Source organism: Capra hircus, chromosome 11 (genome assembly GCF_001704415.2).
Source record: "Capra hircus breed San Clemente chromosome 11, ASM170441v1, whole genome shotgun sequence".
Classification (NCBI taxonomy): domain Eukaryota; kingdom Metazoa; phylum Chordata; class Mammalia; order Artiodactyla; family Bovidae; genus Capra; species Capra hircus.
The window spans coordinates 92,349,233-92,363,865 of NC_030818.1; the positions used below are offsets into that span (position 1 = coordinate 92,349,233).

Consider the following 14,633-nt stretch of genomic DNA (forward strand, 5'->3'; position numbering starts at 1 on the left):
GATGAGGGTCTGTTAGAATGGAGGCAGAACCCAGCTTGTCCAGAGGCACCACCCTTTTGAAGCGGGTCGTGCTGGGAGGGGAATCCCCACCCAGGCTGGATTTGCCCTGGCAATCCTGAAAGCTACACCCTGGGGCTAGCTGTCTGTTGGGCTGAACCATATTCCATGTTGCTATCAACCGTCCAAACGTGTCCACGTCCATCACCCCAGCTAATGATAAAGTGGTTCTTTGGTTTCCCATTTGTCATCATCTCTTGCGAGAATAGCTCGCTTAGGAACCCAAGAGGCTGGGGGCTGACTGGCAAGCAGGACTTGGGCATTCCAGGGGCCCCTCTCCAAACCCATGCACACCCCCGGCGTGACTGGGTGGGTGCTCAGCACAGTGCCCAGATGAGGCTGGTGCTCCTTATATGCCAGCAACCTCCTGGCCTCCCGCCTTCCCTCCCTCTCTCCATCCCTCCAGCCCGTTTCTCCTTTCTTCCCCGCCTGTATTCCTCAAGCCATCAATTCACATCCTGCTTCCTCCTGAGCTCCGCTCTGTATTTCCATCACAAGTCACCGTGGCAGACTTCAAAGCACATCAGCGCAGTTATTGAGCCCCAGTAACAACATGTCAGTGGACGCAGAGCTTTTCACGTCACCTGTCACCGAGATGGCTATCTCTATTGGGTCCTGCTGGGGACCCGCTCCAGTCCCTTCCAAGGTATTCTAACAACCCGCGCTGTTCATTTCCCAAGCTTCATTAGAAGCAGCTATGGGTCTTCTCTAATTATCATGTCTGTGTTCTCTGGACTACCTGTTCCCCACAGGACAGGCACTCTGCCTGGCTTACCCTGTGGGTTAATGGAGTATAAAAAGGGAAACAAGACTGACCACTGGTATACAGTTATTTTTTTCCTGACAGGCAGAAAATAGAAGTGTCAAACCTTGAGTAGGAGCTGTAATTTACCAAAGATGATTCTCCATCTATCCCCTTTCCAAGGTAACTTGTTCTCCCTAGTGATACCTGGAAATACAGTTGATAACATCTGGACTGGGGTAGGAAAGGGCGGGATCCACTCTGGCTGCAGTTGACATGAAATGCTTGTGAGAATTCTGATTCTGTAGGCACTCTCTTGGGCACCATCTGTGTGCCAGGCTCTTTCTTGCTCATTAGCTCTCTGGAGCTTTATAGCGTTTTATGAGGGAGGTATTCTTAGACCCATTTCAATGCTGGGTAAACTGAGACTCAAGAGAAGGGACATGACTTGCCCAAAACCACACAGCTGGGATTCACATCTAGGGCTCCCCTGGAGGATAGAGCCATGGACTTGGGAACTTTGGGAAGAAGTGAGGAAGTGGCCCAGCCCAGAGCTGCAGGAAGAAACAAGATTCCAGAGACAGAGTCTCAAGTAGCCCAGAAAGGCTGGAGCCTCTAGAGAGGCCCTGTTGGGACACTTTGGGATATGGGGATGGGATAAGACAACCAGGGTCACTAAGTTTTCCTAGGTTTGTCCCCACAGTCACCAATGGACTCAAGCAGGGAATGTCTCCAAGGGTTAAGACTTTGGAGTGAACTTTTCATCCATCCATCCTCTCAATACAGAATTTATTTTGTGTCTACTATGTGTAAGTGGTATTCTGGGTCCAGTGAGTGACACAAAGCTTGGATCCAGATGAGTCTTGGATATGCTCTTGGACGGTAGACATCATCTCACAGTCTGGGATAAAAACCTGAGGCCTCGGTGGCTCTTGATCATTTGAATCATTTCCCCTTACGCCCTGGGAGGCAGTTCCTCAAATTACTAATGAGAGGTGGGATGAATTCTTCAGTGGAGAAGTCCAGGAAATACAGTAACAGGAGAAACCAGAAAGATTCCTAGGAAAGGATGGGCTAGAAATGTACATGGTAAAAATGAGCTTTGGAGTCTAGTGCACAGGAGTTTGAATCTTGAATTTGCTATGTGATCTTGAGCAGGTCATTAATACTCTCTGCATCTCAATTTCCTTATTTGTATGACAATATCGTGACTCACCATACAAACTTATTTTAAGGACTAGCTCAGTGCCTGGCACACATGACGGCTTTCAGCCTTCCTCCATGATGTAGAGCCGGTTGTAAATCTGGATGTAAATCCAGAAAGGATTTTGGGGTTTTTTTGTTTCTTCATTTCTTTCCAGAATCAGAAGAACGTGGGTGCACAGAATGAGAATCACAAATCGTTCAAGTTCATTAGGAGTCTAAGATTGGAAAGATTTGAAATTATCATCCCCATTTCCTCTCAACAACTACTCACATCTCATGGGAAATTTAGAAACCAACTTTTTCCACTCCATAAAATCCTATTTATAGAATTTCTTTTGTGTTCATCCTTCTCTGTGAAAGAAGAGATGCTTATTTTTTCCTGGAGAGCTTTCTGTAAGGTGAAAGTTAACAAATAATCAGTATTTGTTTATAAAAGAAAGAAAGAAACACTACCTAAACATCTTGGCTGGTGGGGATTGGGAAAGACAACTTTGGTTTATAACTTATCTATTTTTAAAGGCTATTGATATTCCAGGCATAACGTCTCATGATATTACTGGAAAGAGATCATCATGGAACAGAGGAAATTTTCAAAGTCACTAAGGAGTTAATGACAGAGGGGGAGGCAGGGCCCCCTGACACTTCTGTTCCAGAACATTCTCCCACAACCTGCTGCCTCTCAGAGAAGGAAACCGCCCCTCCCCCACAGCTACACATTAGGAAGCATATTAATATCTCCTTACGAGAAAAGGCAGCGGAAGGAGGGGAAAAAAAGGCAAAAGAGAAAGCCGTGTTCTAATTTAGAAGGTGCCTGGGATTAGAAGCCACAGAGAAGAGGGGTGGGGGGTCTCCAGGCAGAACGGCCGGGCGCGAGGCGAACACTCGAGGTGTGGAGAAGCTGCCTCCATTTTCCAGAAATAAACTCCGGTCTTGGCAAACCATTTCATCTTCGGGCTGCGGAAATGGAAACTGCAGCCTGTGCCAACTGATGTCAGATTCCGATGGAGGATACGTCTGGGAAACGTGTTCTTAGTGAATTACACAGAAAGCTCCCCAAATGAGGAACCCGATGGGAGGAAAATAACAAAAATGCATTTCCCTCAGAGAAAGCTGTCAAAATGAAGGAGCAGATCATTTCCATTTCTCAGAAAAAGAGATGTCTCCACACCTCAGCAATTATCATGAAATTTTTTAAAAAGGTGCTTAATTCATGGTGATACTTGCTACTGTTACGTGCCTCCTGAGGAAATGACACGACAAGCTGGTTCGATAGAGTTAACTCTAGACAAGAGGACGACAGTTCATTATTTCTCATTTCTTGGTGGAAAAGAAAAATAGAATATGGCCAGACTTGCATTAGCATAATTCACTCCTAAAACTGCTGATCTATGCAACACATTATGAGAGATGGTCACTGGAAATAAATTCAATCGGAATGTTTATTATTTTGTTCCCTCCAGTTCTCTTCCAGGAACTTGGAGAGGAGGAGTGGGTAGGACAGATGAAAGCCAAGTTCAACTTCTGCCGTTTGTGTAGGAGCTCAGAGAGGAGGGTCTCTAGCCAGCAAATATGTCTCTAGCATGGTGCTCCAGAGAAGGGCACTTGGTTCGATTTAACATATGGCACAAATATTATCAATTCATAATGAAGCGAAATTTAAACCCAAGTGGAAAAGACAGAGAAAATAGTTGTTAGCAAGAGAAAACGTTCGCTGTCAAATTTAGCTGGCAAGACGGAATATATTCAGATACAAATCTGAAAGCAGAGAAGATCACCTTTTACGACAAAGTTGCTGCAGGATGTCTTAGTACATTTTTAAAGGAGAAATGTATTGACTGTGGTGCGATGTGTCCTTCGTGTCTTCCCTCATCCTTAATTACCCGGGCTGCATGCCAGGGGAGGTGCCGAGGGAGGGGAGAGGGGCTCACTGTCTGGGTCCCTCTGCTCCAGCTGCCTCTTCTCCCCCTGGAAACATCGTCACTTGTCAGTGGTACTCGGCCACAGATTGGGAAAGATGGCTGTAGGACCCACTGGTTGCTAACATCACGTATTCGAGTTTTTCATGCAAGCATTCTTAATTAGAGAGAACAAAGGGATGGAAGAATCATAAAGCCTCTCACACAGAGACCGAGTTCTAGCAATATCCCTGATATCGTCCAGTTCCCGTCTAACTGCCTTTTAAGAACCTTCTTTGCTAGAATGGTTCTCAAATCTTTTCAAGAATTTCCTTTTCCAGATTGTGTATGAGCATAGCAGTCCTCTTAACATACACCTCAGCCTCTCACAGGTCGCATACCGGTGGACTTGATGGGCAGTCACGCTTTGGTTGAACCCCAAATAATTTTCTGAATCACCGACATTCTGTATATATATGCACTGAGATTTCACATATAAAAATCAGTATTGCTAGCTTCTCTAGAAAAACCAAAAGCTCTAGTGATACTGTTCCCCAACAACCTTTCTTTTTGCCACACTTCTGCCCTCCTCATCCTTGTAGATCCCACCCGCTGGTTTGTTTATCCTTCCTGCCTGCACCCTCCCCCCGACCCATCCCCCAGGCAACTGAGATGTGCGTCTTGTAGTATGTCATCTTTTCAAAGCTCCCCTGCTCTCTCACAGCTTAAGAGAATTGCATTGACACTAGGAAATAAAAGGAAGCATCTGGCTGATGCCTTTTGCTCTTCCTTCCTTCTTCCTTTTTCCTGCCTGGAATTCGAACATAGTGGCTGGATTTTGAGCAGCCATCTTGTAACCATAAGGCGACTCTGAAGCTTGAAGCACATGCTCAGGGTGGGAAAGCAGAAAGACAGAAATTGGGGAGTTGATCACACTTCAGCGTCATTAACCAGCCCTAGCAGCCCCACTGCCATATATGAGAGAAAATTAGACTCACTATTTAAACCACCTGTAGATGGGTATCCATTCCTACAATTCAAATGTAGTTCCTAAACGAGTCAGAGACTGTCACGTCAGGTAGTTTTCTCAGGGAAATAACAGTACAGGCCTGTTGACGTTCTGAAAATTCCCTCTGCCTCATGGAAATAATAACCACAAGACTCCAATTTCACAAACAGCTCCTGTAAACCAGGCTGTGGGCCAGATCCTTTACGATCTAATACATCCATCCCAACCTCATCACAACCCTGCGAGGCAGGAGAGATGATTACCATTTTACAGATGAGGGAACTGAGACTCAGAGAAGACAAGGGATTTGCTCAAAGCCACACAGCTATTAAGTAATGTGCTTGGCTCTGAAGCCAAGCCCCAAAGCCTGTGTTCTTTCCACTGGGCTTTCTTTCCACCTGAAACTAACACAAAGCCCTTCTCAGAATCACTGTGCGAGGATAACTTCAGGTTTATTGAGACGGCAAAAATTCCTGCGGATACTTCTGCATGCTATCCTATCAGGAGTATCAGAGGGCTAGAGTTAGAATTTATAAAATTCATTTAGAGAAAAGCACATGGCGAAGTGGTTTCCAATTCCAGGCTTCTAACTATTTGCCTTCATGAATACAACTATGAGGAGGGTGACTTTGAGTTACTAGTTAGAAATATTAAAACCAATGATGAGAGAAACAACAGCAGTATTGAACACTAGCAGACAGTTTCTCTGAGGTGTATGACATGCAATCCTAGGGCACTGGGAGCTTCATCCCCATTTTCTAGGACCATCGAGGTTCAGAGATCATCATTAACTTACCCAAAGTCACACAGCTCATAAGTGCTCCTGTACTGCCCTCAAAGTGCCCCAGAATGTAGAGGCAAGTTAATGAATAATCTTAGGAGGTTAGGCCTGTTTTGTAGGATGTGGCAAAAGCGTAGTTTCTTTGTCTTGTGCTTCATGCAAATTTTGTATTATACTTCATAATATAACCACATTATTTTTATGCTAGAACAAATGTATTAAATTATTTATCAACTGAATTATTTAACTTTTCTCTCCTGAAAATGACACTTTGGAAAGATAGGCCTTGCTTCTCTGCTGTGGCTTCATAAATGCTCAGCACTCAGCCATGCACCCCTGGGAGAACGGCACCCAGTTTTAGGAAGCGCGAGATCTGTCTGAGTCCAAGGGGCAATTTTTCATCTCTGGTCTCAGGATCCTGCTCAAGGTAGCACGGAATTGTTTTTTAACCACAAGCACAAGGTTCTGAATGCTGTCACATCATTAATTCATTCAACGAACAAGAGTGTACTATATGCCAGGCCCAGTGCCAGCTGCTGGGCCAGTCCCAACCCAGTGGGGCCCAGTCTGGCATCACAGACTCTCCCAGGGGCAGTCAGGGAGAAGGCTCCAGCCAGATGTCGGGCTGGTCTCCAGGCTGCCTGAATCCCAGCCAGAGGGGGCCGGTCTCACTAACCTGATGAAGGTACGGAAGCCTGTTGGTCCCAGCTTCATCGTCCCTTTGATTCCCAGGAAGCGGATGAACAGGTTTGCCATCCTGTCCACTAGGCGTAGGTAGTTGAACTGCTTTGCGTACTTGGGGAACACCTGCTTGAGGCAGATGGAGGGCAGGTGGGCGTCGGGGTTGGCGTTGCCCTGTGAGGCGCCGGCCAGATCGCTGTGCGGAGGATTTTCTTTTGAGGCTAACGACTTCCCCAGCAGCTGAGACCTGTAACACACAAGGAGTTAATGATAGAACCAACATTTAGAGTGGGTTTGCACACAGAACACTTTCTCTTGCAAATTCTCCTTTCCTTTAGATTTACAGCAATGGCGGGCGGAGCTGGTGGTGGGGGGGTATTATTACTATTCTTTTCTTTAATTAATTAGGCTGTGCTGAGTCTGAGTTGCAGCAAGTGGGATCTAGTTCCCTGACCAGAGATCGAACCTGGGCCCCCGGCACTGGAAGCCCAGAGTCTTAGACAATGGACCACCAGGGAACTCCCTATTATTACTATTCTTACTGTATAAATCAGAGAGTTGACCTCAAAGAAGCGACCTGCCCAAAGAGTCATATCTGTATATACCTATGGTATGTATTTGATACCTAATTCATGTTGATGTATGGCAGAAACCAACCCTATATTGTAATTATCCTTCAATTAAAAATAAATAAAAAATTTTTTAAAGTTAAAAAATAAAAGTGACCTGCCCAAGCTCACATGGCTGAGAAACTGAGCCCAGGACAGAGCCATGGGACAAGAGACGAACACTTCTCTGTTCTACCATCTTAGTTTCCCAATATGGACAACTTCCTTTCCTGTACTTATGATTCAAGAGAATACTCAATTATGAAGGAGTCTGAGTTTGGTTTCAAATTCCTACTTATGGATAGTAATTGAATAATTAGGAAATATAAAAATCTCATTGAGGGCTGGCAGGAAGCCATAGGCACAGTTCAATGAACAATTTGCAAAGATACATCAGTTACCCAATTCTAGGAATAGGCACAATTACGTTTTCTGGCTTAACTATTTTATTTGGAACTCGTACAAAAAAAAAAAAAAGAAGAAGAAATGATTAGAGTGTTGTGATTCCTGTCTGGATATTTTATCCTGAAATTTTCCTGAGAGTCAAGAAAGTTCACAGCCACTCACACTCAGATATGCCTCTCCAGCTGGAATGTTCTCACCTGTAGACCCAATGATCACTTGTTTACCTTCCAGGATGGCCCTCAGGTACCTCCCACTGACGCAGCTATTTCCCCTCCCCCCCCAAATCTGCATTCCCCGTCTCCCCATCTCCTCGAAGGTCACCACCATCTGCCAGTGACCCAAGCAGGAAACATCAGAACCAACACCAACACCCCCTTCTCCCTCTGCCTTCGCGGCCTCCTTAGTGTTTCCTGGAACCCGGCCCACTGTCCGCACTGCCCTGGCCTTGTCTGTCCTCTCCTGGACTTTGGCAACAGGGCCTCCAGCCTCCATCCTCCACAACATATCCAAGGCTGCCTTCTAAAACAGACCTGGCCGGGATGCCCCCTTCCGACACTGGTCATCTTTGAGGTTCCTGAGCACCTATGTGATCAAGTCCATAGCCTCCCTCTGGCATGCAAGCCCCTTCCCGGTTTCCTCTCTGCCCTCCTTATTTCTTGTGCATCCCTGGACACGCTGTACCTTTCAAGGCCTTGGCCACTGCCACTGCCCCAGCCTACTGCCCTCTGGCCTGGCCTGGAGGCAGAGGCTCGTACTTGCTGGACACCCAGTTCCCTTCCACAGGCAGCACCCATCTCTGCACCTGCAGCTCCTCTTCCTTCCTTGTCTCCTGCCCATAGCTGAGGGGTGAGGGTGAGGGAGGCGTAACCCTTTCCACCTGTGTGTCCATTACAGAGACAGAACCCTTGTAATGGGGAAGAACAAATCTTAATCCCTATTGAATCTGTTACTTTTACTTTAGCCTTTGTGTTCTATTGTTTTTGCTGCAAGTCCACCACTAAAGGGATGTTGCCGATAAACTTAAATGACACATAATGGTCCATCTCTGGGAAGGCTGTCTCCCATGGAATGAGCATCAAGCTAAAATACCTTTATTTAGTTCACAGGAAACCTTCTGACTAGGCCCACCTCTGAATGGCTGCAGGAAGGAAGAAATTACATCCCCTCTGGGGTCTGACTGGAACCAGGACTTTAGCCACTCCCCTTTTAGTATTAAAGGAAGCCTGAAGTCTAACTCAGGGAAGATGGCTCTTTGTGATGCCGGTCCACCATCTTCTCGGTCTGCTGATTTTTTGAATAAGGTCACTATTCCTTGCCCCAACAACTTGTCTCTCTATTTATTGGCCTGTCATGTGGTGAGCAGTACGAGCTTGGACTCAGTAACACCCTGAGCACGGTGTACACAGCCAATAAATACTGTCCAACTGGCTAAGAGATCCAGGAAAAAAAAGAGCCGCATCCCACGGCACTGAGATCAATACGAAGGCCATTTTCTACTCTTCTTTATTAAATGGCCTCGTTCTCAGAGCTCCCACTTCCAAGCATGCCATCAGTCACCAAGTCAGGCTATCTTAGTATCTTCGTACCTGCTTTCTGACTCGGCCTTTGAAGTCTTCCTCGGCCCTGGCTGCCTGGCACATTTCTGCTCCACTTTCGGAACCAGCTCACCTGTTCCCTTGACCACACTGAAGATCGTCTTTCAGATCCACTCCGGGTCCCTTGGACGTCTGCATTTCTCGAGTCAACTGCCCTGTATTTGCTTATGTGCCAACCCCTCTTGCTATTTCGTGAGGTCATTGAAGGCGAGGACCACATCTTATTCAACCCTATTTCTATAGGACTTGATACATATTAGGTGCCTGGGAAATGTTTCACTGAATTCATTGCGTTGGGAAAGTGTGCTTTCAATAGCAAGTGAAAGTGTTAGTCACTCAGTCGTGTCTGACTCTTTGCGATCCCATGGACTCTATCCTGCCAGGCTCTTCTGTCCATGGAATTTTCCAGGCAAGAATACTGGAGTGGGTTGCCATTCCCTTCTCCAGGGGATCTTCCTGACCCAGGGATTGAACCCAGATCTCCCGTGCTGGAGGCAGAGTCTTTACCATCCGAGCCACCTTTAATAGCAAGGTAAGCGTCAAATAAAATATCAAGCTCATGATGCTTCGTATCCACTCCATAGGCTCCCTTAAATAGGAAAGCGGTTGGATAGAGAAACTGTATTTGACAACTCTGACAAAACGGACTTTTGCTCATGCTGGTTCAAGGAGCCCAAGTCTGAAAGAGAACCCCCTGGTGTGAATAAAAGGTCCTGTAAGTTATGTTTCCTTCAAAGTGGGTCTCAAAGCCAGGACAGGCAGAACCAGAGCAGCTCAAAACCACTCCCAAAGTTTAACTGTGTGGATGGTTCGAGGAAACAAATGCACCCTCCTACAAAGGGGAGGGACCTGATTCCTCCAGAGAAGCACTCACTCCCGGGGGTGGGGTGGGGTGGGGGAAGTGGGACGGGATGAGGGTAGGGTGGGTGCAATTTCCCTTCAGCTAAACTGGTTTTTATCATCACCTCCTTGAATTTAAGACTGTAAATAAAAGTCAGGTGGTTACTCTTCAGATGAAATAAAATGTTTTCACATTAAGGTTATAAGAAGAAAGATGAGAACAAAAAGCAGCCTTGTTACCGGAAATGAGCTCTTAAATTCCTGGATAAGTGGCAATCACTGACTTTATAAGCACTCATTAAGTTTTTGTTAAAGGAGATTTTGTTGAAGGAAATGTACAGTTTGAATGCACTCCATGACAAAGGAAACCGGCTGAGAACTCTTCAATCAACAGAACTGTCCCACTTTGGCGATCTCATTTGCTCTTCTCGAAACGTGCAGTCTGAAGTGGTTTCTATACCCATGTTCCAGGTGGAGAAACTGAGGCACAGCAGGGTGAAGGGGCTCTTTGCCCGGGCTGACCTGGAATTACACTTCAGTTCTCCTGACCAGGACACTTCCCATATTGCTGCCCTGTTTTTCCAAAGCACATCCTGGTTCACATTGAGGGTTACAAAACCCAGAGGACTCTTATTTCTTTTTTTGTTTTTAAGTAGTTTTTTAAAATTATAATAATCATTATGCTCTTTGTAGGCATGTTGAAAACTGTATAAAGGGATAAAAGGAATCAGAATCATTTGCAATCCCACAATTCAGGGATAAACACTAATGTTTTAATTTTTTAATCTGTATTTACAAGTTAGGATCACACCATGGGTAGTTTAAATCCTTTTTCTTACACTTTACCATTATATCATGTTTTCCTGTGGCCTTAAGTGTGTTTTCATGAGCGTAACCTCTCATAGACATAGGCATGTGCTAAGTTGCTTCAGTCGTGTCCGACTCTGTGAGACCCCATGGACTGTAGCCCCCCAGACTCCTCGGTCCATGGGGATTCTCCAAGCAAGAATACTAGAGTGGGCTGCCGTGCCCTCCTCCAGGAGATCCTCCCAACCCAGGCAGGGACCAAACCCATGTCTGTTATGTCTCTTGCATTGGCAGGTGGGTTCTTGACCACTAGCGCCACCTGGAAAGCCCATGTAATATTCCATATTATGTCAGAACCAGAATTTAATAGGCCATTCCCCCCTCTGTCAGATATTACCTACATGGCTTGTCTTTGCTAAAAAAGAGTCTGGTGACATAGGTCCCCTAAGTCACGTGCTCCCTCCCAGAAACATACCACATTATAGCTAGAAACAGCTTTGAGATCATTCTATCCAATGATGTCATCTATTTTCTTTTATTGTGGTCTAATGCACACGACATAAAATTCACCGTTTTATTTTTAAATTTTTCTTGCTCTATCTCAAGACATGCTGGCTCTTATTTCCCAACCCAGGAATCAAAATTGCGCCCCCGTGCCTTGAAAGCATGGAATCTTAACCACTGGACTACCAGGGAAGTCCTCAGATTCACTATTTTAAAGCACACAAGGCACGATGTTATGCAAAGCACCACCTCTATCTAGTTCCAGAGCGTTTTCACAACAACGTCATTTTAGAGAAAAAAAAATGAGTCCCAGGTAGACAGGACATTAGCACGGGTAGGTCCTCTGACTGGCAGATCATTCATCTGGGGTGGTGGCCGGAGCTTGGGTTGCCTGCTGAGGGGGACCCCACCACCTCCAGGGCACCTTTCAGGCTGGGATGCTTTCCTGGACTGCATGTCAGAGGCTGTCTCCCTCCAGTGTCTGCAGCCTGCCTCCCATCCCACCTCCAGAGCTGCCCAGAAGGAGTCTGCTTTCTCCACGACAGCCTCTCACATTTCCTTCAAGGGTTGCTGCACTTACTGGGTGATTACCATTGCCCTTCCTTCCTGAATCACAATTAATAACCTCAAGATGAAAAGGGCCCTCAAAGCCACAGATATTTTCATGAACTTGAAACCACAAATTCAGGCGGAAAGGGTTTTACTCAACTGGAAGACGGCAGTAAAGATACAACTGACACAGAAGAAGAACTAAAACACAGAAGAATGGCATTTTGCTCCAGATAATTCCAGTTATCACATGGAGATCCAAGGCATCACAAATACTGTAAAGTCCCGTTTTTAGTTAATAGCATTTTAATAGAAAAGTCAGACTTATGAAATGGAAGTGACTGGTAAAGAAAATGTAAATCAAGCTTACTAGTCCTTTGGGGCATTTAAAAACAATTGAATTTGGTATGTCTTTGATTCATTAAAATAGGGGAAAGAATCCTGGAATGTTTTATCTATTATGGTTTTTCAAATAAAATGGAGTTTTGCTTTATTAAAACTCCTGTGAAAAACCCCCTACCACCATTCTGTCTGAAAAGAAAATCACTAGTATTTATCGGAGACCCACTCCTGGGGCTTCCCAGGTGGCGCTAGTGGTAAAGAATCTGCCTGCCTATGCAAGAGACGAGGATTCAGTCCCTGGGTTGGGAAGATCCCCTGGAGAAGGCAATGGCAACCCACTCCAGTATCTTCCCTAGGAAATGCCATGGACAGAGAAGCCTGGCTACAGTCCACAGGATCGCAAAGCCGAACACGACTGAGCGGCTGAACACACTGCACACACTCGAGGTCAAGCAGCTTACTTGATATATTAATTTCATTGGTTTCTCAAGACAATTCTACAAGGTAGGTAAAAATTAGTCCCATTTTACAGATTAGGAACCTGAGGCCCAAAGAACCTCAATACTGCCCAGTCTTGCCCACTTCCATGAATCAATAGGGGAATCAGAATTTGTCCTCAAGGACTTCCCCCAAAATCCGGTGGATAAGACTCTGCCTTCTAATGCAGGGTGTGTTGGCTCAATCCCTGGTTGGGGAATTAAGATCTCACCATGTGGTGTGGCCAAATAAATAAACAGAACTCTTTGGAAAAAAAAAAGATTTTGTAATCAGGACTGTCTCAGTACACACCTGAGGCTTTGCTCACTATATAACTCTTGTGCTAATTTGATTTAAATCAAACCAAAGACTTTTCTCCTGATGTTTAAACACTATATATATATTTTTTTTCTTGTAAATTAAAAAAATAGGAAGGTAAATAATGAAAGGGCTAGTTTCACAGAAGATGCTTGAGTGCTCTCAGAGAAATAATTCCCTTTTTTTTTCTTAGTGAAACACCTCTTCAATCATTTATTCATGTATGAACCACTTCCTTAGCTCTTACCTGGCCCGTGGGCCTGGGTTACACAGGTAAGGTTGACACAGTCCACCTTGCTACCCAGAAGCATGTGACCCAGAGGGGGAAGACTAGACCCATCCGCAAACAATGTCTGAGCCAGGTGAGAGTGGCTAGGTGGGCAACCAGAGATGGGACCCGGAACATATGGAAGGAGGTCAGTTTAGGGGGTCTTAGTCATATACATATTAAAAAGCAGAGACACATTACTTTGCCAACAAAGGTCCATCTAGTCAAGGCTATGGTTTTTCCAGTGGTCACGTATGAAGGTGAGAGTTGGACTGTGAAGAAAGCTGAGCGCCAAAGAATTGATGCTTTTGAACTGTGGTATTGGAGAAGACTCTTGAGAGTCCCTTGGACTGCAAGGAGATCCAACCAGTCCATCCTAAAGGAGATCAGTCCTGGGTGTTCATTGGAAGGACTGATGCTGAAGCTGAAACTCCAATACTTTGGCTACCTCATGAGAAGAGTGGACTCATTGGAAAAGACCCTGATGCTGGGAGGGATTGGGGGCAAGAGGAGAAGGGGAAGACAGAGGATAAAATGGCTGGATGGCATCACTGACTCGATGGACATCAGTTTGGGTAAACTCTGGGAGTTGGTGATGAACAGGGAGGCCTGGCGTGCTGCGACTCATGGGGTTGCAAAGAATTGGACACGACTGAGCGACTGAACTGAACTGAACTGAACTGAGTCATATACATGAAAGGGAGCAGGTCTTTATCGGATCTTGCACATTAAGACTAGCAAGCTTGGACTTGGCAGTGTAGGAGATGACAAGGTTGTGGTGGATTTGGGGGAGAAGAGTGGCAAAATCAGAAGTTCAGAGAAGAGGAACGAGTCTGCCAAAGGTAAGAATGCTGAACTGAGGGGGCAGGGGGTTGACAATGTAAGGGAAGCCATTGGAACATTCAAGGTCAGTGATTCTGAAAGCATGGTCCCCGGACCAGCAGCTTCGGCATCACCTAAGACCTTATTGGAAATGCACGTGCTTGCCCCCGCCCCAGACCTATGGCCTCAGAAACTGTCTCAGCAAACCCTGTGGGTGAGTGTAATGAGGAGTGAAGTCTAAGAATCACTGGTCTAGGTGAAAGAAGATGGATTTGGTGTTTGATCACCGGGGACAGAAAGGGAGGGAAAGCCCTGGATCATGTTCCCGGGCAATCCTGTGGCTTGGCAGGAGAACCTGGTGGGCAACGAGGCTGAGCTGGCAAAAGGAGGCAGGCAGGTTCCTTTCCCTACTGCTTGGCCAAGTCGTGTCCCCTCAGCCCCTTGGGGGTTTCAAATGCACATTGGCATTCCCGGAGAAACTGCCAACCATGCATCAAAGAAATCCCTTAAATTAGCCTGGCAGCTAATTTAAAGAGTCGGAGGCTGAAGTTACTAAAAATAAACATAGCTACCATGTAGCCTGGCTCTGTCATTTGATAAATCTCTTCCATCACAGAAGCTCAATTTGCTTGATGGTGATGCTATCCTATTTGAAGAGAAGGCGATAGATGGGTGAGGCATGTGTTTCAGACTGATGAGGAGAGAGACTTAACGAGAGATCTGGCTG

At 45.8% G+C, this 14,633-nt stretch overlaps 1 protein-coding gene across 1 annotated transcript in view; it reads right to left on the minus strand.

The window, feature by feature from the left end:
• TTLL11 (tubulin tyrosine ligase like 11) overlaps positions 1-14,633 on the minus strand; it is a 264,768-nt gene that overhangs the window by 37,639 nt on the left and 212,496 nt on the right. The window contains exon 7 of the mRNA XM_018055721.1: positions 6,367-6,618. Within this exon, the coding sequence (XP_017911210.1) occupies positions 6,367-6,618 (252 nt within the window). The remainder of the gene's footprint in view (positions 1-6,366; positions 6,619-14,633) is intronic.